Here is a 25,903-nt window from a genome sequence, read left to right on the forward strand (position 1 = left end):
TGTTAACGCATATATATGGAATCTAAGAAGGTGGTACTGATGAACCAAGTGGCAGGGCAGGAATAAAGATGCAGACGTAGAGAATGGACTTGAGGACACAGTCGGGGAAGGAGAAGCTGGGATGAAGTGAGAGAGTAGCACTGACATATAAAACAGATAGCTAGTGGGAAGCTGCTGCATAGCACAGGGAGATTAGCTCAATGCTTTGTGACCACCTAGAGGGGTGGGATAGGGAGGGTGGGAGGGAAGCTCAAGAGGGAGGGGATATGGGGATATATGTATACATATAGGTGATCCACTTTGTTATAAAGCAGAAACTAACACAACATTGTAAAGCAATTATACGCCAATAAAGAGGTAAAAATAAAATTACATAAAATATGGTCAATTTTAAATATTCTTGAACCATAAACATTTTAAGCAGGTTAAAAATAAATTATTCAGTGATTACCTGGAGATGCTCCTTGCCTGTTGTTCTGTTAAGCCAAGCTCTTCACTGGAAACTCCATCTTTTGTTATAAGGTCATTGATAATGTCTGCAATATCAGTCAGTTCACTCATCTGGAGTGGATCTACTGAAACACTTCATTCCCAAATGCAGTGTGAGAGAGATAAATCAGTATCTACAACTTAATTACATTAAGCAAAAATGAACATGTAAAACTATGCTCTCCAAGAGTATAAATGAACACAAAAAATGATAAACATATAACTAATTTCCTTCTATTGCTTTAATTCCAGTAATCCTCGGTGGAAAAGCCTAATCATCAATAATTGATAACTTCATATGCACTCTCAAAGGAGCAAACATAAGGCCTAGGGGACAACTGGGACAACTAGGACAACAACCTGTCCTGCCTATTGAAATTTAATACATACGTAGTAAAAGAAAATGTAGCAAATGTAAGCTACTGTATTCTAACTACCTATGCTGAACAGTAAGGGATACAATATAACAATCCTCAGTTTCTTAAAACAGGAGGCCCCACCCCGGGGCCGTGGACCACTACCCCGCTACCGGTCCGTGGCCTGTTAGGAACAGGGCCACACAGCAGGAGGTGAGCACGGTGGGTGAGCGAGAAGCTTCATCTGCCGCTTCCCACTGCTCGCATTACTACCTGAACAATACTCATCCCCCAGCCCTGACGTCTGTGGAAAAACTGTCCTCCAAGAAACCGGTCCCTGGTGCCAAAAAGGTTGGGGACTGCTATCTTAAAACACCCCATTCCCAATGGGAATTACATTCCTTTAATCCACAAAAAATATGTAGTGTAGAAGTTTATATACATATGAACAACAAAATTTCCAGAACACATAATTTATACCTAACTTTAAGTAAAACTGTGAATTAATTCTTAAGATATTTACCTCTCAAATAATTCATCACTGTTATTCACACCTTAAAAAAAAGAAACATTACTATTAATAAAAATTTCAGGTCAGTTATTTTTTCTATTTTCGATTATTAACCTGATCTAGAAATTATATATACAGAAACTGAAATATTTTTAAACCTCCATTTGGTAGTGAATATTGCCCACATTTTAAGATTATTACTTTTCTATCCAGAGTACTCTGAATAATACATTTTAGGAGGTACAATCTTTCTTTGCTTCATACACAGTTTAGAATACTGGAGTGAGATTTACTAAAAAAACAAAAAACAAAAACTTCTGATGATCTAAAAGGAATACTTTTGGGAAAATATATAATTTAACTCCAAGAGCCTTTACTTGGAAGAATATGCCCCAAAGAATAATTTTTAAACCTTGTCCAATATTAACAACACGTCTTTAAAGCAAAACACTTGGTCTACTCAATTTTCTGTATGTTTAACCCTCAAAGAGAATTGAATTAATACAGGGAAAAGTGTCCTGACATCTCTTGTCAAAAACACTTCCTTGTTAAGGTTTTCTTATCCTAAGATAAATCCACCCTGCCTCTAAGACTTAGAACATCCACCTTTTTTTTTTTTTTTTTGGTTTATGGCCCATGTTCATCATATCCTTTATTATATCATCCATGCTCACATGTTTTTAATATTAAAACAATTTTGCTTTCTTAAGCACACATTGTTTTGTTTATTAATCCTCAAATCAAGAATTTTACATTATCTTTGCTCTCAGAGTCTGGTCATTTGTGAGCTCTTCGATAATGGTGTACATATAGGCTAATGAGATATAAAAGATCTGACTAAGAAATGAAACAGATTCCTTTCATCAAAAGGCAGAGAAGTGTTATATTCAAATAACTACTTTTAAAAGTAGTTACATAGGAAGATTCTATCCTTACTTCATTTTCAAACCATTTTTGGAACTTTTTCTTTGGGACAGGCTTCACAATTTACTAAACACAATGGATCAGCTTCATTCCTTGATAGTCACAATTCCTTTTTTTAAAAAATTCCAAACAGTGGCACTCAGCCTGATCACCTAATTCATCAGAAACACCTCTGAATAACTTATGGCTGTTAACAAAAATTAAATCCATTCTCAGTGACTAAATTACTTGGCACTGACAAGAACACTCAGAAGAATTTGCTAAGAAGTGAAAGTCAATTTCAAAAGAGTAAATCTGAGCTATTTGTGAGCACTAGAAGTAAAGGAATGACTGTACATCTTTCCAAGAAGCCAACCTTGGAGAAGAAAACACCCATTAGGGCATCTAAATTCTGCACTTCTAAAAAAATACTAATTAGGTTTCTTTTTTAATTTATAATTAAACATTGAATACTAGAGAAAAAACATTTTTATTTATCCACCTTGACATGTGTTATGACATTTATTGACACTTCTTGTTTTTTCCTCTTGCCTTAGAGTTTAAGAAGCTATTACAATCCTGAATGAATCATCGCCTTAACCTGGTACTCTCAATTTCTCTTTTCCTAGTACTTCCTTTTCTTCTGCCTTTAAACATAAGAGTTTATATTTATCCCCAAGTCGAAATGATCTTTGACTTCATTTCATTTATTTCATTTCTATCTTCATTTTTCTCATTTCCTTTTACTGTCAGAATTCTTAAGTTTTCTATACTTACAGCTTCTTGAGCCTGTCTTTGTCCCCAACCTGCCTTCTTCTACGCTTGATATTACACTGAAAGTCCTCAAGTCCTTAAAAAAAACTCAGTCTTCATTCTTGACTTTCTGGCGGCTTGTGAAACTGTTAGCCACTCACTTTTTCTTGAAAATCCCTTTACCAGAGTCTGCTCATCCATTTCCCTCACTGGAGGTGGGGGCTCCCCTTGCTCTCTAATGGGTGGCATTTCACAGGTTGGTCCTCAGCTTTTCTCCTTTTTCCATCTTTCCTGCAGAAAACTGATGCACTCTCTAAGTCTTAACTATATAATTAGGTAAAAAGGCTCTTACATCTGTTTTTTAAGCCTAAAGCCCTCAGCAAGCTCTACTTCCTTATCAAAAACTAAATCCTAAATATGACATGGCCCTGCATCACCTTAAATGCTACATGTGGTCCGAAGGTGCTCTAGAGTTTGACGTTAAGACCTGGTGATATCCTGGCTCTTAGTCTGACAATGCTAACCAGCCATTCACGTTCTCCTTCCTTTCCAACCACTTAGTCGGTGAGTATCATCCGCTGCCTATTCAGAATGTCTCTTGTTGCTTCTCCTTTCCCACAGCACTGCCCAGGCCCTCATCACTGCACAGGTCAGGTTAATCTAACAGCTCACTAACCGACCAAGGCCTCCACCCTGGTCCTCCTCCTAACCTCCACCGCTCAGAATTTACCAATGATTCCCAAGTACAAAATGGAGTTTAGACTTCTCAGATACAGCTAGAACCCACTAAAGCCTCTTTAACCTCATTTCTCAATTCTCTCCCCACCCATAAGAGGGAAGAGGAAAGATACTGGTAACCAAGAACCTATAGGAATCAAACAGATTCTCAGCTAATTGCTCTCTATATAGTACCTAATCTTCTCAACAACTCTATGAAGTAAAAATGATTATACCCATGTCATGATGACTGAAATACAAACAGAATCTAGAAAGAACTTAGAGAAAAAAATTACAAAGTTTAAACCAGCTTCTTAATAGCTTTTGTTTAAATAACAGCAATGTCATTTAAAAATAGCATTTCTTAACTGATTATATTAAGTTAATAATGGTAATAAAACATACTGTAAACATTCAGTAGAATCATCATTATTGACCATAAATATCTGAGGGCAAAAAAAATATTTAAAGCCACTGTTAGTGGTCCAACTGTGATATTTAGTATGCCCTGCTATTTACCCACTGCGCCACCAGGGAAGTCCCTAGTATGCCCTGCTATTTATATGACACAAAGTATTTGTCAGGACCAAGGAATAGCATTTTGAATTGCCAGCTCCAAATGAAATGGAATGAACGGTGGCACTGAACTTGTCTAAGGCTCAATATCCTCAACTGTAAAATGGGGATAATAATGGTAGCTACGTCACAGGTCAGGCTTACACCAGGGTCAATGCATGTAAAACAACAATGTCTGGCACATGGCAGAGGCTCAATAAATTACAGCTATTATTACTGTTTTCAAATCAAAACTCTCATAATTGACAGAGTTGCAATTTCTTAATTTTTATAAAAATCAAATATTATAGTGTTATAGTATAATATACCAGTATAATGGTATAATACTTCAGTTGCTATGTATTTAACATTAATAAGTTACACAGAGATATGACACATGCTTGCAGTGTATCTTATGAAGGTGACAAGATGACGTAGCTCTTCATGTGAATAGCACAATTTTTAAGATCCCTTCCCCGAAACTTATAAGTATTGCAAAACGGCTTCACGAATCCTTCACAACTATATTGCTAGTAAGTACTCTTCAGTACGAGTATTGGAAAATAAGAGTAAATGAAAAAAGTTAAGAACGATACCAGGAGAAGTCAAATTCTGGTCACTGGAAAGGCTGACAGCTGAATCGGCAGAAGGAAACACACAGGTTTTCTGACTAGGATGAGTTTCCATTACTGAAATCTGTTCGTTGTCCCTTTGATCTTCTTTATTCGTATGAGTCAGGAAATGCACTATCCATAGTATATGTTACAATTAAAAGACAACAGTAGAAAAAAATCACATGGGAAAGACATAGCACTTAGCTAACACTTCTACATGGCAACAGACACATTAGAAGTTTACAACATATTATTCTGATAGCTTTCTATTTACCCCATAATAAAATAATTTAATACAATATTTAAAATTTAAATTCCCTCATGGTTTAAAAAAAACAAAAAACTATTAAAGTTACTATCAACTTCAGATTGAGCTACAGTGGATAGGCCCATGCCCTGTTATAAAACAAAGGAGAAATGCTAAATTTAAAAAAAAAACCAAAACAGGTTCATACACAACCAAGACCTGTAAATAAAGAAATCTTCTGGTGCCATAAAAGCAAAAGGAATTCAAAGCTGGACAATAAATGGACAATGATGCTGGCATAGTCCACGGAGGAACAGGAGACGTGGTTTCTGCAGATTGCAGTGAGGGGAACTGAGCTACCTTCCTATGGCTCAGAGTGCTGAAGGACAGTTCTGTCCATAAAATGCAGATAAGAGGGCTTCCCTGGTGGCGCAGTGGTTGAGAATCCGCCCGCCAACACAGGGGACATGGGTTCGAGCCCTGGTCTGGGAAGATCCCACATGCCGTGGGGCAACTAAGCCTGTGCGCCACAACTACTGAGCCTGCACTCTAGAGTCTGAGAGCCACAACTACTGAAGCCCACGCACCTAGAGCCCGTGCTCCGCAACAAGAGAAGCCACTGCAATGAGAAGCCCGCGCACCACAACGAAGAGTAGCCCCCGCTCTCCGCAACTAGAGAGAAACCCACGCACAGCAACGAAGACCCAACGCAGCCAAAAACAAATAAAATTATAAAAAAAAATGCAGATAAGAAAAACTCTGCCCTAAAAAATCAGCAAAGAAGTTTTCTATCTCTGTGGATAGTGGACGGGAGAAAAATAAAAGTCAACTCTGAGAAATAGAAACCACTGTCTTGCTACAGGCAAATGTGGGATCTGAATTTATACTATCTATGTAGTACAGCAACTCCAAGCCAAAAAAATATATATAAACTTGTCCCCATGTTTTTATACTTCAGTAACAGCCAGAAGTAAATATAAAACCGCTCCAGGGCTTCCCTGGTGGTGCAGTGGTTGAGAGTCCGCTGCCGATGCAGGGGACACGGGTTCATGCCCCGGTGCGGGAGGATCCCACATGCCGCAGAGCAGCTGGGCCCGTGAGCCATGGCCACTGAGCCTGCGCGTCTGGAGCCTGTGCTCCACAACGGGAGAGGCCACAGTGGTGAGAGGCCCGCGTACTGCGCACACACACAAAAAAAAACACTCCAAAGAAAAACATATACAACCTAGCAGAACCACCCCCTACAAAATAAGCTCATGATAAAAAATTAAAACTCAGACAAAGAAACAAGCAACCCTGAGGACAGTATATAGATTTGACAATCGAGAATATGCACACAAGAAATAAAATAATCTGAAAGGGCATAAAATATTACTAAATAATTAAATTGATGAAAGAAGGTATAGAAACCACAATAAAAGAACAGGACAGAGTACATCCAAAGAACAGATAGACTTGAAAAAGAAACAAAACTTCTAGACATTAAGAATGTAGTCACCAAAATTAAAATCCTACAGCAAAGAAGACACAGCAGAAGAGAGAATCCGTAAACTAAGAGAGAGAGATCTGAGGAAACATCCTAAGCACATCACTGAGAGATAAAAAGGTGGAAATTAAGAAGTGATTAAAAGACAAGAAATAGACTGAGAAGTTCCAACATACCTCTAACAAGTGTTTTAGAAAACAGAACAGAAAGAATGGGAAGGAAGCAATACTCCAAAAGAAACCAGATGAAAAATTCCCAGTGTTAAATCTGTAAATTAAAGAATCATTCCTCCCAGGCTGGTTCCCTGTCCTCCAAAGCCCCCTCCAGGTGGCGTGGGTACTGAGGGCATAGGAGGGAGACCCGGGGAGATCAGGAGAGGCAGGTGGGAGAGGTCCTCTGGGACCGGAGGAGCAGGAGAGGAGAGGAGGGCGTTTGCCCTGCCCACTTGAGGCCAGGCAACCTGCTGGGCTCCCAGGTGAGGTCCCCCACCCTCTGAGACCAGGGGTGCGGGGCACATCTGGGCCCCTTCTGTTCCTGGAGCCTAGCCCCACCCTCCCATAGCCCCCAGGGTCTTTTCCAGCCCTGTGGGTCCTGAGCATTGGCCCCGCCCACCACCTAAACCTCACCCTTGCTTAGGACCCACCCTCCACAGCCAAGGCCTTTTCCCTGTTGTTTTTTTTCTTTTCTTTTCTTTTCCCCTCTTTTCCCTCCTTCTCTTTTTCACTATTGTGGTACTGTTGTACCTTCTGGTTGTTGATTCAACTATATTTTTATATTCTTTCTAACATATCTGTTAGTTTCCTAGTCTATTTTTTACTTTGTTATTGTTCTCTCATTTTTTTTTTTTTTTTTTTTGCCACCACGTGCGGCTTGTGGGATCTTGGTTCATGAGCGGGAGGTCAGACTGAAGCTCCTGCGGTGGGAGCTCCGTGTCGGAACCACTGGACTAACAGAGAACCTCAGAATATTCATTGGAGTGAGGTCTCACAGAGGTCCTCATCTCAGCACCAACACCCAGCTCTACCCAACAGCCTATAAACTCCAGTGTTGGAAGCCTCAGGCCAAACAACCAGTTAGACAGGAACACAATCCCACTTATTAAAAAAAAAGAGAGGTGGCAAAAAGATATGTCACAGATGAAGGAGCAAGGTAAAAACCTACAACACCAAATAAATGAAGAGGAAATAGGCAATCTACCTGTAAAAGAATTCAGAGTAATGATAGTAAAGATGATCCAGAATCTGGAAGTAGAATGGAGGTATGGATTGAGAAAATACAAAAAATGTTTAACAGAGATCTAGAAGATCTAAAGAACAAACAAACACAGATGAACAACATAATAACTGAAATGAAAAACATATTAGAAGGAATCAATAAAAGAATAACTGAGGCAGAAGAACGAATAAGTGAGCTGGAAGACAAAATGGTAGAAATAACTGCCAAGGAACAGAATAAAGAAAAAAAAATGAAAAGAATTGAAGACAGTCTCAGGGACCTCTGGGACAACACTAAACGCACCAACATTCTAATTATAGAGTTCCCAGAAGAAGAAGAGCAAAGGAAAGGGTCTGAGAAAACATCTGAAGAGATTATAGTCAAAAACTTCCCTAACATGGGAAAGGAAATAGTCGCCCAAGTCCAGGAAGCCCAGAGAGTCCCATACAGCATTAACCCTAGGAAAAACACAACAAGACACACATTACTCAAACTAACAAAAATAAAATTCAAAGAAAATATATTAAAAGCAGCAAGGGAAAAACAGAAAATAACATATAAAGGAATCCCCATAAAGTTATCAGCTGATTTTTCAGCAGAAACTCTGCAGGCCAGAAAGGGAGCAGCAGGATATACTTAACGTGATGAAAGACAAAAACCCGAAACCAAGATTACTCTACACATTAAGGATCTCATTCAGATTTGAGGGAGAAATCAAAAGCTTTTCAGACAAGCAAAAGCTAAGAGAATTCAGCATCACTAAACCAGCGTTACAACAAATGCTAAAGAAACTTCTCTACATGGGGCGGGAAACACAAGAGAAGAAAAAGACCCACAAAAACAAACCCAAAACAATTAAGAAAATGGTAACAGGAAGATACACATGGATAATAACCTTGAATGTAAATGGATTAAATGCCCCAACCAAAAGACACAGACTGGCTGAATGGATACAAAAACAAAACCCATATATATGCTATCTACAAGAGACCCACTTCAGACCTAGGGACACCTATGGACTGAGGTGAAGGGATAGAAAAAGATATTCCATACAAATGGAAATCAGAAGAAAGCTGGAGTAGCAATACTCGTATCCAATAAAATAGACTTTAAAATAAAGACTATTACAAGAGACAAAGAAGGACACTACATAATGATCAAAGGATCAATCCAAGAAGATATAACAATTATAAATGTTTACGCACCCACAATAGGAGCACCTCACTACATAAGGCAAAGGCTAAGAACCATGAAAGGAAAACTTGACAGTAACACAATAATAGAAGGAGACTTTAACACACCACTTAAACCATAACACACCACTTAAACCAATGGACAGATCATCCAAAAAAAATAAATAAGGAAACACAAGCTTTAAGTGACACAAAAGACCAGATAGATTTAATTGATATTTATAGAACATTCCACCCAAAAGTGGCAGAATACACTTTCTTCTCAAGTGCACATGGAACATTCTCCAAGAGAGATCACACATTGGGTCACAAATCAAGCCTCAGTAAATTTAAGAAAACTGAAATCATATCAAGCATCTTTTCTGACCACAACGCTATGATATTGCAAATGAATTACAGGAAAAAAAACTGTAAAAAACACAAATATATGGAGGCTAAAGAGCGCGCTACTAAATAACCAAGAGATCAGTGAAGAAATCAACAAAGAAATAAAAAAATACAAACAAATGAAAATGGAAACACGACGACCCAAAAACCAATGGGAGGCAGCAAAAGCAGTTCCAAGAGGGAAGTTTATAGCAATTCAATCACACCTCAAGAAACAAGAAAAATCTCAAATGAACAATCTAACCCTACACTTAAAACAACTAGAGAAAGAAGAACAAAGAAAACCCAAAGTCAGTAGAGGGAAATAAATCATAAAAATCAGAGCAGAAATAAATGAAATAGAAACAAAGAAAACAATAGCAAAGATCAATAAAACTAAAAGCTGCTTCTTTGAGAAGATAAACAAAATTGATAAACCCTTATCCAGACTCATCAAGAAAAAAAGGGAGAGGACGCAAATCGATAAAATTAGAAATGAAAAAGGAGAAATCACATAGACAACTCAGAAATACAAAGGAATATAAGAGGCTACCAGAAACAACTGTATGTCAATAAAATGGACAACCACGAAGAAATGGACAAATTCTTGGAAAGCTACAATTTTCCAAGGCTGAACCAGGAAGAATTAGAAAATATAAACAGACCTATCATAAGTAATGAAATTGACACTGTAATTAAAAATCTTCCAACAAACAAAAGTCCAGGACGAGATGGCTTCACAGGCAAATTCTATCAAACATTTACAGAAGAGCTAACACCAATACTTCTCAAACTCTTGCAAAAAATTGCAGGGGAAGAAACACTCCCAAATTCATTCTACGAAGTCACCATCACCCTGATACCAAAACCAGAAAAAGATACCACAAAATAAGAAAATTATAAACCAGTATCACTGATGAACATAGATGCAAAAATCCTGAACAAAAAACTAGCAAACAGTATCCAACAGCACATCAAAAGGATCATACACCATGATCAAGTAGGATTTATCCCAGGGATGCAAGGATTCTGCAATATATGCAAATCAATCAATGTGATGAAACAACATTAACAAATTAAGGAATAAAAGCCATAAGATCATCTCAATAGATGCAGAAAAAGCTTTTGACAAAATTCAACACCCACTTATGATAAAAGCTTTCCAGAAAGCGGGCACTGGGGGAACCTACCTCAACATAATAAAGGCCATATATGAAAAACCCACAGCAAACATCATACTCAATGGTGAAAAACTGAAAGCATTTCCACTAAGATCAGGAACAAGACAAGGATTTCTGCTCTCACCACCTTTTTTTTTTTTTGCGGTACATGGGCCTCTCACTGTTGTGGCCTCTCCCGTTGCGGAGCACAGGCTCTGGATGCGCAGGCTCATAGCCATGGCTCACGGGCCCAGCCGCTCCACGGCATGTGGGATCTTCCCGGACCGGGGCACGAACCCGTGTCCCCTGCAACGGCAGGCAAACACTCAACCACAGCGTCACCAGGGAAACCCCTCTCACCACTTTTATTCAACATAGTTTTGGAAGTCCTAGCTATGGCAATCAGAAAAGAAAAAGAAATAAAGGGAATACAAATTGGAAAAGAAGAAGTAAAACTGTCATTGTTTGCGGATGACATGATACTACACATAGAAAATCCTAAAGATGCCACCAGAAAACTACTAGAACTAATCAATGAATTTGGTAAGGTTGCAGGATACATTAATGCACAGAAATCTCTGGCATTCCTGTACATCAACAACGAAATATCAGAAAGAGAAATTAAGAAAACAATCCCATTTACCATCACAACAAAAAGAATGAAATATCTAGGAATAAACCTGCCTAAGGAAGTGAAAGACTTATACTCAGAAAACTACAGAACACGGATGAAAGAAATCAAAGATGAAATAAATAGATGGAGGGATATACCATGTTATTGGATTGGAAGAATCAATATTGTGAAAATGACTATACTACCTAAAGCAATCTACAGATTCAATGCAATCCCTATCAAACTGCCAATGGCATTCTCCACAGAATTAGAACAAAAAATTTTACAATTCGTATGGAAACACAAAAGACCCCAAATAGTCAAAGCAATCTTGAGAAAGAAAAATGGAGTTGGAGGAATCAGGCTCCCTGACTTCAAACTATACCACAAAGCTACAGTAATCAAGACAGTATGGTACTGGCACAAAAACAGAAATATAGATCAATGGTACAGGATAGAATGCCCAGAGATAAACCAATGCACACATGGTCACCTAATTTATGACAAGGGAAGCAAGAACATACAATGGAGAAAGGACAGCCTCTTCAATAAGTGGTGCTGGGAAAACTGGACAGCTACATGTAAAAGAATGTACACCTAGACAAAGTGTACCTAAAGGATGAAATTAGAACATTCCCTAACACCATATACAAAAATAAACTCCAAATGGATTAAAGACCAAAATGTAAGACCAGACACTATAAAACTCTTAGAGAAAAACATAGGAAAAACACTCTTTGACATAAACCACAGCATGATTTTTTTGACCCACCTCCTAGAGTAACAGAAATAAAAAAAAAAACAAAAACAAATGGGACCTAATTAAGCTTAAAAGCTTTTGCACAGCAAAGGAAACCATAAACAAGACAAAAAAACAACTCTCAGAATGGGAGAAAATATTTGCAAATGAAACAACAAAGGATTAATCTCCAAATTATACAAACAGCTCATGGAGATCAATACCAAGAAAACAAACAATCCAATTAAAAAATGGGCTGGAAGACCTAAATAGACATTTCATCAAGAAAGACATAGAGATGGCCAAGAGGCACATGGAAAGATTCTCAACATCACTAATTATTAGAGAAATGCAAATCAAAACTACAATGAGGTATCACCTCATGCCTGTCAGAATGGCTATTATCAAAAAGTCTAGAAACAATAAATGCTGGAAATGGTGTGGTGAAATGGGAACCCTCCTGCACTGTTGGTGGGAATGTAAATTGATACAACCACTATGGAAAACAGTACGGAGGTTCCTTAAAAAACTATAAATAGAACTACCATATGACCCAGCAATCTCACTACTGGGCATATACCTTGAAAATACCATAATTAAAAAACAGACATGTACCACAATGTTCATTGCAGCACTATTCACAATAGCTAGGACATGGAACGAACCTAAATGTCCACCCACAGATGAATGCATAAAGAAGATGTGGCACATATATACAATGGAACATTACTCAGCCATAAAAAGAAACAAAATTGAGTTATTTGTAGTAAGGTGGATGGACCTAGAGTCTGTCATACAAAGTGAAGTACGTCAGAAAGAGAAAAACAAATACCGTATTCTAACGCATATATATGGAATCTAAAATTTTAAAAAAATGGTACTGATGAACCTAGTTTCAGGGCGGGAATAAAGATGTAGACATAGAGAATGGAGTTGAGGACATGGGGTGGGAGGGGGAAGTTGAGCAAAGTGAGAGTAGCATCAACATATATACACTACCGAATGTAAAATAGTTAGCTAGTGGGAAGCAGCAGCAGAGCACAGGGAGATCAGCTCGGTGCTTTGCGATGACCTAGAGGGGTGGGATAGGGAGGATGCGAGGGAGGCTCAAGAGCGAGGGGATATGGGGACATATGTATGCATATGGCTGATTTGCTTTGGTGTACAACAGAAACTAACACAGTACTGTGAAGCAATTATACTCCAATAAGGATGTATTAAAAAAAAATCATTCCTACTCCCATATAGTACAAATAAGAAGAAATATACACCTAGACAAAGTGTATCAAAAATGCAAAATAAACCAAACATAAAGAGGAAAACTTTAAAAGGAATAAGAGAGAAAACAACAGCAATTAGACAGACAGCACATAGGTATTATAAACTCAGCAATTAGAGATGTCAGTGGAAAATGGAATAATATCTTTAAAATGCTGAGGGAAATAAGCATCAACCTAGAATTCTGTACTTAGCTATAAGCCATCACTCACAAATTGTAGTAAAATTAAAACTATTTTCAAAGACTGGGAGAACTTGCTACTAACAGACTCTAGTTGAAAGAACTAATGAAGGAAGAAGAGAACAATCCTCGAAGAAGTGGATGCAAGAAGCAATAATGGCACAGAATATAGAAAATGCCAGAGTGCATCTCAGGCAATAAGGACAAGTATTATTTGATGAAACTTGTGTTTTGGTTTCATATATTTATTGTTTACATATGTACACTATTCAATTTACAACTTTTTTTAAAAGAGAAGCAACTGAGGGGAAAGAAACTGGCAAACATGCTGAAAAATTCAAATTAGTATTTACTTAAAAAAATACAAGACAGTGCAGTGGTTAAGAATCCACCTGCCAATGCAGGGGACACGGGTTCAAGCCCTGGTCTGGGAAGATCCCACATGCCACAGAGCAACTAAGCCCTGCACCACAACTACTGAGCCTGCGCTCTAGAGCCCACAAGCCACAACTACTGAGCCCGCGAGCCACAACTACTGAAGCCTGCATGCCTAGAGACCATGCTCTGCAACAAGAGAAACCACCACAATGAGAAGCCCGCACACAGCAACAAAGAGTAGCCCCCGCTCGCCACATCTAGAGAAAGCCCGGGCGCAGCCAACAAAGACCCAACCTAGCCAAAAATAAATAAATTAAAAACAAAAAAAAGTTTAACAACAACAACAGCAAAAATACAAGACAAAGGAGACTAAGTGGGTGGGTTAAAAACAAGGTAGAACAAAAATACTAGAAAACATTATCGGAGAAAATGTGAAAAGGCATATCAGTGTTAAAAGTCTAAAGTCCTTATATTGTTTGGGAGGTAAATATATTCATCTCAACACTCAACTCTGAATGTTGAAAACTGACGAATAATCACTAGGAGATTAAAAATAGAATGTATAATTTCTAAACAAACAGGGAAAGAGAGAATATAGAAAACTCAATACAAGAGAAGGAAAGAAAGGACAGAAAGTAAAGAAAAAATAAGGAGTAAATAGGAAGCACAAAATAAGATAATAGAAATAAGCACAAATATATCAGTAATCACAGTAAATGGAAACTGATTATACTTGATTAAAACACAAATTATGTAATTATTTAAAAGAATGAAATTTAGCTATATGCTGGACACAGCTACAACATAATCACTCAGCTTGAAAGTAAAGGGATGTCTAATGTACAGGAAATACAGGGAACAGAGGAACATGTTAAATGACACCACAGAGATTCAATTAGCAAATTATAGACTCCAAAAAATACTTAAGGACAAACAACGAGGTTTCTTCAACAAATAAACTAGAAGGGAAAAAGAGAGATAAAGGAGTAACACAGAAGTTAAAGGAAACTTTTAAGCCATCAACCAACTGCCATGTATAGACCTTATCTGGACTTCAACTAGACCAAATAAACTATTTTTTTAAATGAGGCAACTGGCAATAGTTGAACACTAATTAGATACATGACAGTATCAAGACTTTTTAAAAAAGAAATGACAATACTATTATTTTTTAAAAGGAGACCTTATCTTTTAGAGATATATATAAAATATTTATGGATAAAATAATGTGCTGCCTGGAATTTGCTTTAAAATAATTCAGGAAAAGGTAGGAAGAGTGGGTGGGATTGGCCATGAGTTCCTAATTGTTAAAGGTGATTGTTGGGTACATGAAGGTCAATTATACTATTCTATCTGCTATTGAAATATGCTTGAAATTTTCCATTAAAATTTTTAAAAAATAAAAAGTACTAAAAAAGATATACCAGGCAAAAGAAAGCAGGAATGGACATATTAATATTAGACAAAATTGACTTTTGAGTCTAAAAAGTATTACTGCGAATAAAGAGAGTCATTAATGATAAAAGGGACAAAATTCAACAAAAATAATCATCATGAACTATATTCATTTTATAGCACAGCCTCAACTACATAAAGAAACATTTAACAGAATTATAAAGAGAAATAAATAACTCCACAAGCATTGTGGGTAATTTTTAATGCACCCTTCTAAACAGTATAATTTAGAAGTCTGACTATTATATATGTGTGTGTGACTACACATATGAATTTATTTATTTATTTGTTTGTTTGGCTGTGCCGGGTCTTAGTTGCAGCATGTGGGATCTTTGTTGCCGCGTGCGGGATCCTCGTTAAGGCATGCAGGATCTTTAGTTGCGACATGTAGGATCTTTAGTTGCAGCACGTGCGCTCTTAGTTGCAGCATGCGGGATCTAGTTCCCTGACAAGGGATTGAACCCAGGCCCCCTGAATTGGGAGTGCAGAGTCTTAACAACTGGACCATCAGGGAAGTCCCCACATATGAAATTTTATGTAGGATTTTATGTAGGAGATGTGTGTGTGTATATATATAAACCAACATAAAACACTTATTCTTTTCAAATAGAGAATATTTACAAAAACTGACTGTATATACTGAGGGAAATTTTAACAAATATCTAAGAATGACATTATTATACACTCACCTAATCACAATACAATGAAAATAAAGTACAAAAATACAGCCCAAGCCCCATAATATTTGGAAGCTAAAAACTCCTTTTATGAGCTAAAGAAGAAACCTTAATATAAACTGCTAACTATTTCGATCTGAACACCACCAAAAGATGTAACATATCAACACTCTTATCTGGGTCCTTTCAGAAACATGTTCAGCCTCAAATGCATTTATTAGAAAAAATAAAAAAAGAAAGAATGAAGTTAGGAAAAATCCAACAAGGTAAGGCCCCAAAAGCAGAAAAAATAATAAAGCTAGGAGTAGAAATTTATGAAAAAGAAAATTAAGAAACAATAGAGAGAATCAATGAACTAAAACCTGTTTTTTGGCAAAATGCATTAAACTGCTGACAAGACTCAATGAGAGAATGTAGATATAAACAACTATAGTTACAGTAGAAATTTATTTAAATAACTACCCTAATTCCATTCATTAAGAAACGAAAAAACTTAATACTTCACCACTGCCGTGTCATTTAACCTGAACCTCAAATTCTAGCTCAGCTGATGACCACAGACAAACAAGCACCTCAGCACAAAGCTCTGTGTGACCCTCAGCAGTGTGTGGCCGCGGATGTGGAGTGAGGTCCAGCCCACAGTGTCCACCTCTGGTTCAAACGCCAGGGGAGGGTACAGCGTCGGGCTTCTCGGAAAAAACACTGGCCTGAGGTGGAAGCCCTCATCTAAAAATGAGGGGATGGATGGCTTCAGCTCCCATAAGAAAACTATTCCCAGTTCTGGCACACCAAAAAGAAATACTTATCCTTTCAAAAAAAGGCTTCAGTCCCACCCCCGACCCCTCACAAACCTTCTTCAGGAATGTGAATGGTTTTTGAAGGCAGTGTTTTTTCAGATTCGGGGCCAGAAGACAGCTCAATGTGATCTACAGGTTCAACCTGTAGAAAAACATGCACAACAAAATAACTGCTACAAATTTTATGGTTTGATAATTTCAAAACATCATAAACGATTTTATGTAGGTTTTACACATTTGTATTAATGCAACAAATGAAAGAACAGGATTAAATCCAATATGAGCTAAATGGTGAGAGCTGATGAAGAGGAGTAAATTTTTACTTATTTTGTATCTTAACCGATTTAACCTTTTAAGAGGTTCAGGAAAATTGCATTATAAATTTTACAATGGGGAGGAATGATAACTACCATCTAGACAAAACTTTTCTTTTTTTTACATAGTTCACCTTTATTTTATTTATTTATTTTTTATTGAAGTATAGCTGACTTACAATGTTATACTAGTTTCAGGTGTATAACACAGTAATTCAATATTTTTATACACTACACACCATACAAAGTTATACAATATTATTGACTATTTCCCTGTGCTGTACATTACATCACCATGACTTTTTTTTTTTTTTAAATAAATGGTAGTTTGTACCTCTTAACCCCCTTTACCTATTCGGCCTATCCCCCAACCACCTCCCCTCCGGCAACCACTGGTTTGTTCTCTGTATATATGAGTCTGTTTCTGTTTTATATGTTTATTTGTTTTGTGTTTTAGAAAGTCTCTTCAACAAATGATGTTGGGAAAACTGGACAGCTGCATTTAAAAGAATGAAACCATTTTCATAGACCATTTTCTTACACCATACACAAAAATAAACTCTAACTGGATTAAAGACTTATATGTAAGACCTGAAACCATAAAACTCCTAGAAGAAAACAGGCAGTACGCTCTTTGACATTGGTCTTAGCGATATATTTTTTGGATCTGTCTCCCCAGGCAAGTGCAAGAAAGGAAAAATAAACAGAGACTACATCAAACTAAAAAGCTTTTGCACAGTGAAGGAAACCAACAACAAAACAGAAGGGCAACCTACAGACTGGGAGAAAATATTTGCAAATACTATCTTCAATAAGAGATTAATATGTAAAATATTTAAAGAACTCAAATAACTCAATATCAAAAAAACAAACAATCCAATTTAAAAATGGGCAGAGGACATGAACAGACATTTTTCCAAAGACAACATACAGATGGCCAACAGACACATGAAAAGATGCTCAACATCACTAATCATCAAGGAAATGCAAATCAAAACCACAATGAGATAGCACCTCATGCCAGACAGAATGGCTATTATCAAAGAGACAAGTATTGACAAGGATGTGGAGAAAAGGGAACTCTTGTGCACTGCTGGTGGGAATGTAAATTAGTGCAGCCACTATGGAAAACAGTATGGAGGTTCTTCAAAAAAAATAAAAATAGATCTAACATACAATCCAGCAATTCCACTTTGGGGTATTTATCTGAAGAAAACAAAACCTTTCATTTTAAACATGAGGGAATAAGGCCCAGAGAAATTCAGTGACTTGCAAATCCAGAACATGGACTTGAACCCGTATCTTTAAGGCATGTAGTCGGTGTGTCCACGGTGTCCCTCAGCCTCTTCCAGACCTACAAGCTGTTTTCTTAAACTAAAATGGGCAAGTAAAAATCTTTGTATTTATGTGTGCATTATAATAGGGTGAGAACATTTTAAGCCAATATGCCAAACCTTTCATTTAAATCAATTCTATTTCCTTCAAAGTAGTCACCTCGGAAGAATAGAGTTTGATCAACCATTTTTAGAACTCTTCTTTTGAAATTGTCTCCCAAGCTTGTGCTACAATTACTAATAACTGTTCCATTAGTAAGTCTTTATTATATGAAAATGATTTTATTTCTGTCAGAATCTAAAAATGAGTGCACGGAGACAGCCATTAAATAAAGTTATCAATTGCCTGCATGCACCAAGCAAAAGACATAATTCCTACCTTCCAGTTTGGAAAGGCTTGGGCTGAGAGGGGACCTGTATCAGAATTTGCGGGAACTTTCAAAAAATACAAGTGTGTGACCTACGCCCTCCTCCTTGCAAAGTCACTCCCCTTCCTCTCTCTCCGCCCCACGCCTTTCAATAGGGCTGGCATGTATATTTTGAAGAAGCATCCCAAGTGATCTTGACATGCACAACTGTCCTTTTATCTAATGATCCAGATCTGTGGAAATTCTTCTTGAAATTCCTCCTCTGGCTTGCTTTCTCCTGAGCATTCCCTCCCTCAGATTATTTTCTTAAGCTTTGTTGTTGAATCCCCATCCTTAAAAGTTAGTGCACCCACAGAATTCTGATCTTAACCCACTTTTTCCTTACTCAATAAGCTCTCTCTGGGTGAGTGCCCTCACTACTATAATTTGAACTTTCTCCTAACTGATGACTCTAAAATCTGTACCATCACCCCGGATCTAGCTCCTGAGCTCCAGAAGCATCAATAGATATCCAAATGCCTACTAATCTCACAGCACCTCAAATTTCACGTGGCCCTCACTGAAATCTCTGTCTTACTCCTCCCAAAAGACACACACTTCCTCTACCTTAGTTTAGAAAATGACTCCAACATTCACCCAGGCTGGAAATCTGGAGTCTACTGTGAATCTCTGCATTATTCTTCACCTTCCCACAGCCACTCAACCTCTGAATCCTGCTACATCCTCCCTCCATCCCCAGTGCCAAAGTTCAGGTTATTATTATTTCTTGGCTTGGTACTATTCACCAGATCCCAAACACCAATCAATAGACCTGATATAGGGCTTCCCTGGTGGGGCAGTGGTTGAGAGTCCGCCTGCCGATGCAGGGGACACGGGTTCGTGCCCGGGTGTGGGAAGATCCCACATGCTGCGGAGCGGCTAGGCCCGTGAGCCATGGCCGCTGAGCCTGCGCGTTCGGAGCCTGTGCTCCGCAGCGGGAGAGGCCAAAACAGTGAGAGGCCCGCATACCGCCCAAAAAAAAAAAAAAAAAATAGACCTGATATAGAGCTAACTGATTAAGAATCATTTATGAAACTTGTTAATAATACAGATTCCTGGGCTCTAACCCAGACCTACCTAAAATCAGAATTTCATAGGTATGGGGCCCATGAGTTTGCACTTCTGACAGTTCCCAAGTTGATTCTAACAAACAGCTAGCCTAGAACTACTGTGACCCAACCAATCTCCCTGTTCCTAGTCTTTTCCTCTCCATTCTATTCACCACATGGCTGCCAGAGTGTCTGATCATATCATTTCAGTGCTTAAAATTCCTCAGTGGTTCCCTATTGCCTGCTTATAGAATAAAATCCTACTCTCTTGGCACAGCAAACAACACTGCCAGGCATCTTAAAGCCCAGTCCCATCAACTGCTACCTTCCGCTAACATTGACATAGTTCCCCAAATACTCTATGCCATTCTGCTTTTGCTCACGATGTTTTCATCAGCCCTTGCTCATCGAACTGATGAATATCAATTCATTATCAGTTCAAGAATCACCTCTACGAAGCCTTCTCTGGTGCCATAGCTTCACTTACCTATACAGTCACAACAGGCCATATGTACCTGTGTGTCCTTACAGCACCCTGTTCACATGTATTTTTGGTGCATACATCTATCTTCTTTTATTAGATTCTAAGCTCCTTGAGAGTAGGGACTATGCCTTATTTACTCTCCTATTCCCAGAACTTAGCACAGGGCCTAGCATGTGGTAGAAGGTCGATAAATGTTTGTTAAAGGAACGAATGATTCATGGGCTCTGGAGAAGTGAACAAGCCAGGAACAAGACTAGATTCAGGTGTAAGTAACATATCTGGCTTTAGATACGCTTAATAAACTAGAAGATAAGGGATTTTGAAAGGGATTCCTTGGAATATGGACTTCCAAGGACAACTCTGACACTCAACACTAATTTGGATATAACAGATCTAAACCTGGATTAAAAACAAAAAGGAAAACAACCAACAAAACACCATAATGTCATTACTTAATAGTAGTCCTGAAACTAACACAACATTGCAAATCAACTACACTCCAATAAAAATTTTAAAAAAAACCAGTAGTCCTACTTCATATATTTTTTTCAGTGTAGTTTCACATACCTTTTAATATGTTTAACCTTAACCTTTTAATAATTGTTAAATGTTTGGATTAAAGAAATGCTATAAAGCTAATAAATTTATCTTTTAAACTATCAACATCTTAGCAACCTGGAATATTTGTTAGACATGTCACTGATGGAATTCTTTTCCTGCAAACCAATTTGCATTTCTCAATATAAGGCTTTAACACATTCAAAATATTTTTACCATTTGTTCGTTAACCTTTATTTTATATAAATTTTATTTCCTAAAAAAAAGACAGGATGCTTGTGCAAAGTAAGTAATTAACGTTTGAGACTTCCTTCCTATTGGTCTAACTACCATGATATACCAATATACATAAACATCAATCTCTTTATTCTGAATACTTTTTAAAGATACAGAAGACTTCTAAGCACTAGTAATCCCATTGTATAAAATATCTGAAAGAAACAGAATTCAAAATATAAGGACAACACTGTTTGTAAAGTTATAAAAATCTTGCCGAAGAAAATGATACTCAATTATGAGCAGGGTTTATCTAAAACCACATTCTGGTTTTGTAATTCATATATTTATTTTCCTGGTAGGAAGCAAGAGTTCACTTCTTAAAAGGTTAACGTTTAAGTGGTTCTCAACTGGGAGTGATTTTGTCTCCCAGGGGACATTTGGCAATGCCTGGAGACATTTTTGATTATTATAGCTGAGGGGAATGCTACTGACAGCTAGTGGGTCAAGACCAGGGATGCTACTAATTATCTTACAATGCATGGGACATACTCCCACAACAAAGAAATATCTGGCCCAAATGTCAACAATGCTGAGGTTGAGAAACCCTAGCCTAAAGAAACCAAATTTCCCATTATTTTGAAAAATCAAGAGTCTAAAATTATATCACACTACAAATTTAATAAGTAGGTAACAAACAGAAAACTATAATAAAGACAGCCTACCTTAATACAATGTCGGTCTAGCATGATACGTCTCGGGTAATTCTGCTCTATGTTTTCAGCAATGTTCTGTATTGCTAACAGCTGTTCATCAATTTTCTGAAGCTTTGAGGTGAGATGCTCTAGCCGGCGAGCTGCAGAGCTTGGCGCAGGACGAGTGGTAGAGACATCCTGTAGTAGTTCCCACAGCGGGTAATCTGAGGCATCTGACTTTGAGCTTCGTTCCTTGAATCGAAGATCTGGCTTCGGAGTATCTAAATATTAATAAAGGTAATATCAGAATTGACTACAATTAAAACAGAAATAGGGGCTTCCCTGGTGGCGCAGTGGTTGAGAGTCCACCTGCCAATGCAGGGGACGCAGGTTCGTGCCCCGGTCCGGGAGGGTCCCACATGCCACGGAGCGGCTGGGCCCGTGGGCCATGGCCGCGGGGCCTGCGCATCCGGAGCCTGTGCTCCGCAGCGGGAGAGGCCACAAAAATGAGAGGCCCGTGTACCGCAAATAAATAAATAACTTGAGTTCAATAACAAAAAAAATCATAGAATAAATTTTTTTAAAACGAAAAAAAAAAACCAACCCAAAAACAGAAGTAGGGCTTCCCTGGTGGCGCAGTGGTTGAGAGTCCACCTGCCAACGCAGGGGACGCGGGTTCGTGCCCCGGTCAGGGAGGATCCCACATGCCGCGGAGCGGCTGGGCCCGTGAGCCATGGCCGCTGAGCCTGCGCATCTGGAGCCTGTGCTCCGCAACGGGAGAGGCCGCAACAGTGAGAGGCCCGCGTACCGCAAAAAAAACAAAAACAACAACAACAACAAAAAAAACAGAAGTAGATGCAGATCTACTTTTTTGAAGACCTCATTTTAAGTCAACATAACATTCCCTTCCAAATCAATTTTAACTTAATATACCTAGAAATACCATTTCAGCTTCTTGACTTCTGAGATTTGTCTTTGTCGTGAGATAAGAATACATAACAGTGTTACCATTACCACAAAGTTCCATATACAATGCAATTTGAATGTTACTTTTATCTTCTGCTACAAAAATACACTTCATCAAAAAGCAACCTTACAATTTTTATGACTTTTTAAAACTCTCCTTGAAAACCAACAATGTCACACAGTAAAACCTAGGTCCAATGTTGGCCATTACTGCTTCTACGTGGGCTCTTAGGCAAACATTAAACCTCCCAAGGCCCATATCAAAGCCAATGACTGACTCTACTCTTAAGCCCAACTGATCGTTGTCACGAATTTAAAACACTTTTGGCTTCTGGGTCTTCTCCTCCCTATCTCGCTCTCCCTTCTCAGTTGTCGTCTTGGTCTTCCCTTCCGCCACCCACTCCTTTTACCCTTCAGTATTTCCAGGGCGCCAGTCTCAGCTCATGTCTCTTCTCACTTTACCCACCCTCTCTGGGTGAGGTCTCAGATGCACTGCTGACTCTCACATCCAAATGGCACTCTTTCTGAGCTCCAGCCCTTAAATCCATCTGTATGCTGGTCATCTCAGTTAGGCTGTCCCCAAAGCATATAAAACCAAACTCATCACTTCAGCCCATTCACCTTGCTCCTTCCCTGATTCCCCAGCTCAGGGAGTAAGCACTATCATTCACCGAGCTTCCCAAGCCAGAGGCCTGAGACACATTCGAGGTTCTTCCTTCCTTCAGTTCCAACGTGACACCAAATATTGAGGATCCACGTACCTATCATCTCCTCATTCCTACTACCAGTGCTTAACTGAAGCTTTCACAACCAATGGACCCCAAACAGTATCCTTATCTCTAACTTATGTCACTTCTCTCTAGCCCAACTTCCACACAGGCCCTAGAGAGATCTTTTAAAACCCAAATCTGGTATTTTTCCTTTTCTACCTGAAATCCTTCAGTGTTTCTCTAATGCCTTCACCTTAAAAGTTCAAATGTCTCAGTATGAGAGACAATGGCATTGTCTTCCCTTGGCCTACCTATCCAGCTCATTTCTCGCTATTTCTTTAAAAAACAAAAATTCCAAGCACACTGAACTTTAATTTTCTCAAACTCAGCAAGCTCCATCAAACCTCTGAGTCACTGCACAATCTATTTCTCTCCATCTGTATGCACCTTTCCCTCGCTAGATCCTACTTTTAAGATTCCATTTAGGTGGCTCTCCCTTAAATAGCCCCAATCCTCCCCAGATATGGATTAGATGCTATATTTCCCAACAGTCTCATCCTTATCACTGTAACTGCACTTACCATGCTGTATCATAATCATCTCTTTACTTCCCTGCCTTCCTTCCCATGTATGAGCCCAAGGACACAGAGCCTGGTATTACTCTCTTCTTCAGTCCCAATATATTGTCCCTAACTTAGTGTTGAGTGAATGAAGAGTTGGTCAAATGAGGATTATGATGCCTGTCCTACCTAACTCATAGAGGTTTTGTGAAGATCAAATTATCCAACAAAATACTCTGAAAACTGTGAACTACTAAACAAATGTTAAGTAGTGATTATATTTCAGTCCCAGTCTAAGGAGAAGCTTCCCATGAGAAGATAAAGGTAAATTCCAATGTTGGCAATGCCAGTCACATAATCTTTCCCTACCTGTTTTGGCCCTACCCTTTTTTGAGCTTGACTCTCACAGTACTTTGCCACCTATCCTTCTTGTTTCTTGGCAGCCTGCAGTATCTCCCTTATTCACGCAGGAAAGAATCTGGTGTGCAAACTTCAAGTAGAATATACAGCAAAAAAGAGATGGATGTGCTCAAAATCTGGAATGGCTTACATACATAATGAAACTAGTTTCCCTTCCTATGGAGAAACTGTTCCACTCTCACTGACTAACTGAAAAAAAATCACTTAGGAGGTGATTTAAAATACTGAGTTCCACTGACCCTGCAATGCTCTCCCTCTGCCTAGCAAAGCTCTGCTTGCTGTTACTGATAGTATTCCTGTTGGAGATGGTTTCTAAAATAGTAAGCTACTGTCATTCAAAATGGTGAGGTCTCACTAAAACAGAAATGTATTGTTTGTTTGGCTTTTGCTTTTGTTTTAAATACCTAAGAACCCTGTCCCTCCCTTCTCCCAGCCTTTTCTTATAATACAAATCCCACTCAACTCTACTGTGACTATATTCTGACTCTTTAAAGTATATTATGTATATCATGATGGAATTTAATTTCACAATATAAAACTCTTCCTTTTAAATTGGCATTTTTAAGTTCTCTTTAGTAATAGTAGAAGGGTCCACTGACATATTTTCATGACTGATCTCCTCAGAGAAGGATCTTCCAAAAGGTTGAATACAGACTTGATCTCACTGATGGAGGAAATTAACCTGTAGCTTATAGTCATTTTAAATGCTGTCCTAAGATATTCTGAGGTCACAGGGAGATCAGTCCGGTTCTAGTTTGTCAGAAGTTCAAAAGTCAAGTTGGCGTGAAAATGAAGGGAAACTAACAGGGTACTTAAGTAGTCACAGGCATTTGGCTAGATGCAACCCTCATGACAACCCTATGAGGTTGTATCCTACAGAGATACAAGTGAGGATCAGATAAAGTTAATTACCTGCAAAAAGTCTCCAAGCTATTAAGTAACAGGGCTGAGACTGAAAGCCAGGTCTGTTCTATTTGAATCTACTGATAAAAGCCAAGGTCTTTTCATTTCCCCACACACTTCCCCGGCCTGAAAGACTGTCAGCTTCAGACATCCTCCCTCCACTACCCATGCACCTAGCAGTCCCATGGCAGGGGAGAGAGAGGACAAAGCCTTCAAAATCTGAAATGCTGGTACTTATTGTATACACAGCTGTAATACACATGCTCTAACACATCCTAAGGTGAAGTTTCCCTGCTATCCATCCCTTCCTTGCTCCTCACATCTCCTGAGTGTCTGCTGTTGATGCACAATGAAAAGGCAGCGCTGGACTTTGCACCCAAGCAGCTGATGACCACAAGGATAGGTCCATTCCTCCCAACAGGTGTGGAAGCCAGAAGAGGCATTAGGTCTCTGCTGCAGGAAGTCTGATTACATACTAGATTAACCTAATGATTCACAGCATGTAATAAGTTTAGGTTTTGGAGAAACATTCTTCTAAATCTTGCAAATATTTTACAATAATGCAACCTGATTTATGACTATAAAACTGAATATTTTACTAATA

At 38.4% G+C, this 25,903-nt stretch overlaps 1 protein-coding gene across 18 annotated transcripts in view; it reads right to left on the minus strand.

Annotated features, from left to right (window-relative positions):
* The window catches only part of CPLANE1 (ciliogenesis and planar polarity effector complex subunit 1), a 128,814-nt gene that overhangs the window by 31,129 nt on the left and 71,782 nt on the right, over positions 1-25,903 (minus strand). For 14 of the 18 annotated variants that reach the window (XR_016392627.1, XR_016392626.1, XM_089908766.1 and 11 more), the window contains 5 exons: positions 21,771-22,021; positions 16,738-16,825; positions 4,881-5,030; positions 1,369-1,399; positions 452-583 (listed from right to left, as the gene is read on the minus strand). Coding sequence is in view for 16 of the 18 variants with exons in the window: in XM_089908766.1 (XP_089764892.1) it covers positions 452-583; positions 1,369-1,399; positions 4,881-5,030; positions 16,738-16,825; positions 21,771-22,021 (652 nt within the window). In the remaining 2 variants the exon portion in view is untranslated. Of the gene's footprint in view, positions 1-451; positions 630-1,368; positions 1,400-4,880; positions 5,031-16,737; positions 16,826-21,770; positions 22,022-25,903 lie in introns of those variants that run through there. The other 4 variants (XM_022599139.3, XM_022599104.3, XM_022599146.3 and 1 more) reach the window with 4 other exon arrangements.

The sequence above is a fragment of the Delphinapterus leucas genome, chromosome 3, assembly GCF_059928025.1.
Source record: "Delphinapterus leucas isolate spDelLeu-1000000601 "Yukka" chromosome 3, BTC_Dleu_Yukka2, whole genome shotgun sequence".
Lineage (NCBI taxonomy): Eukaryota > Metazoa > Chordata > Mammalia > Artiodactyla > Monodontidae > Delphinapterus > Delphinapterus leucas.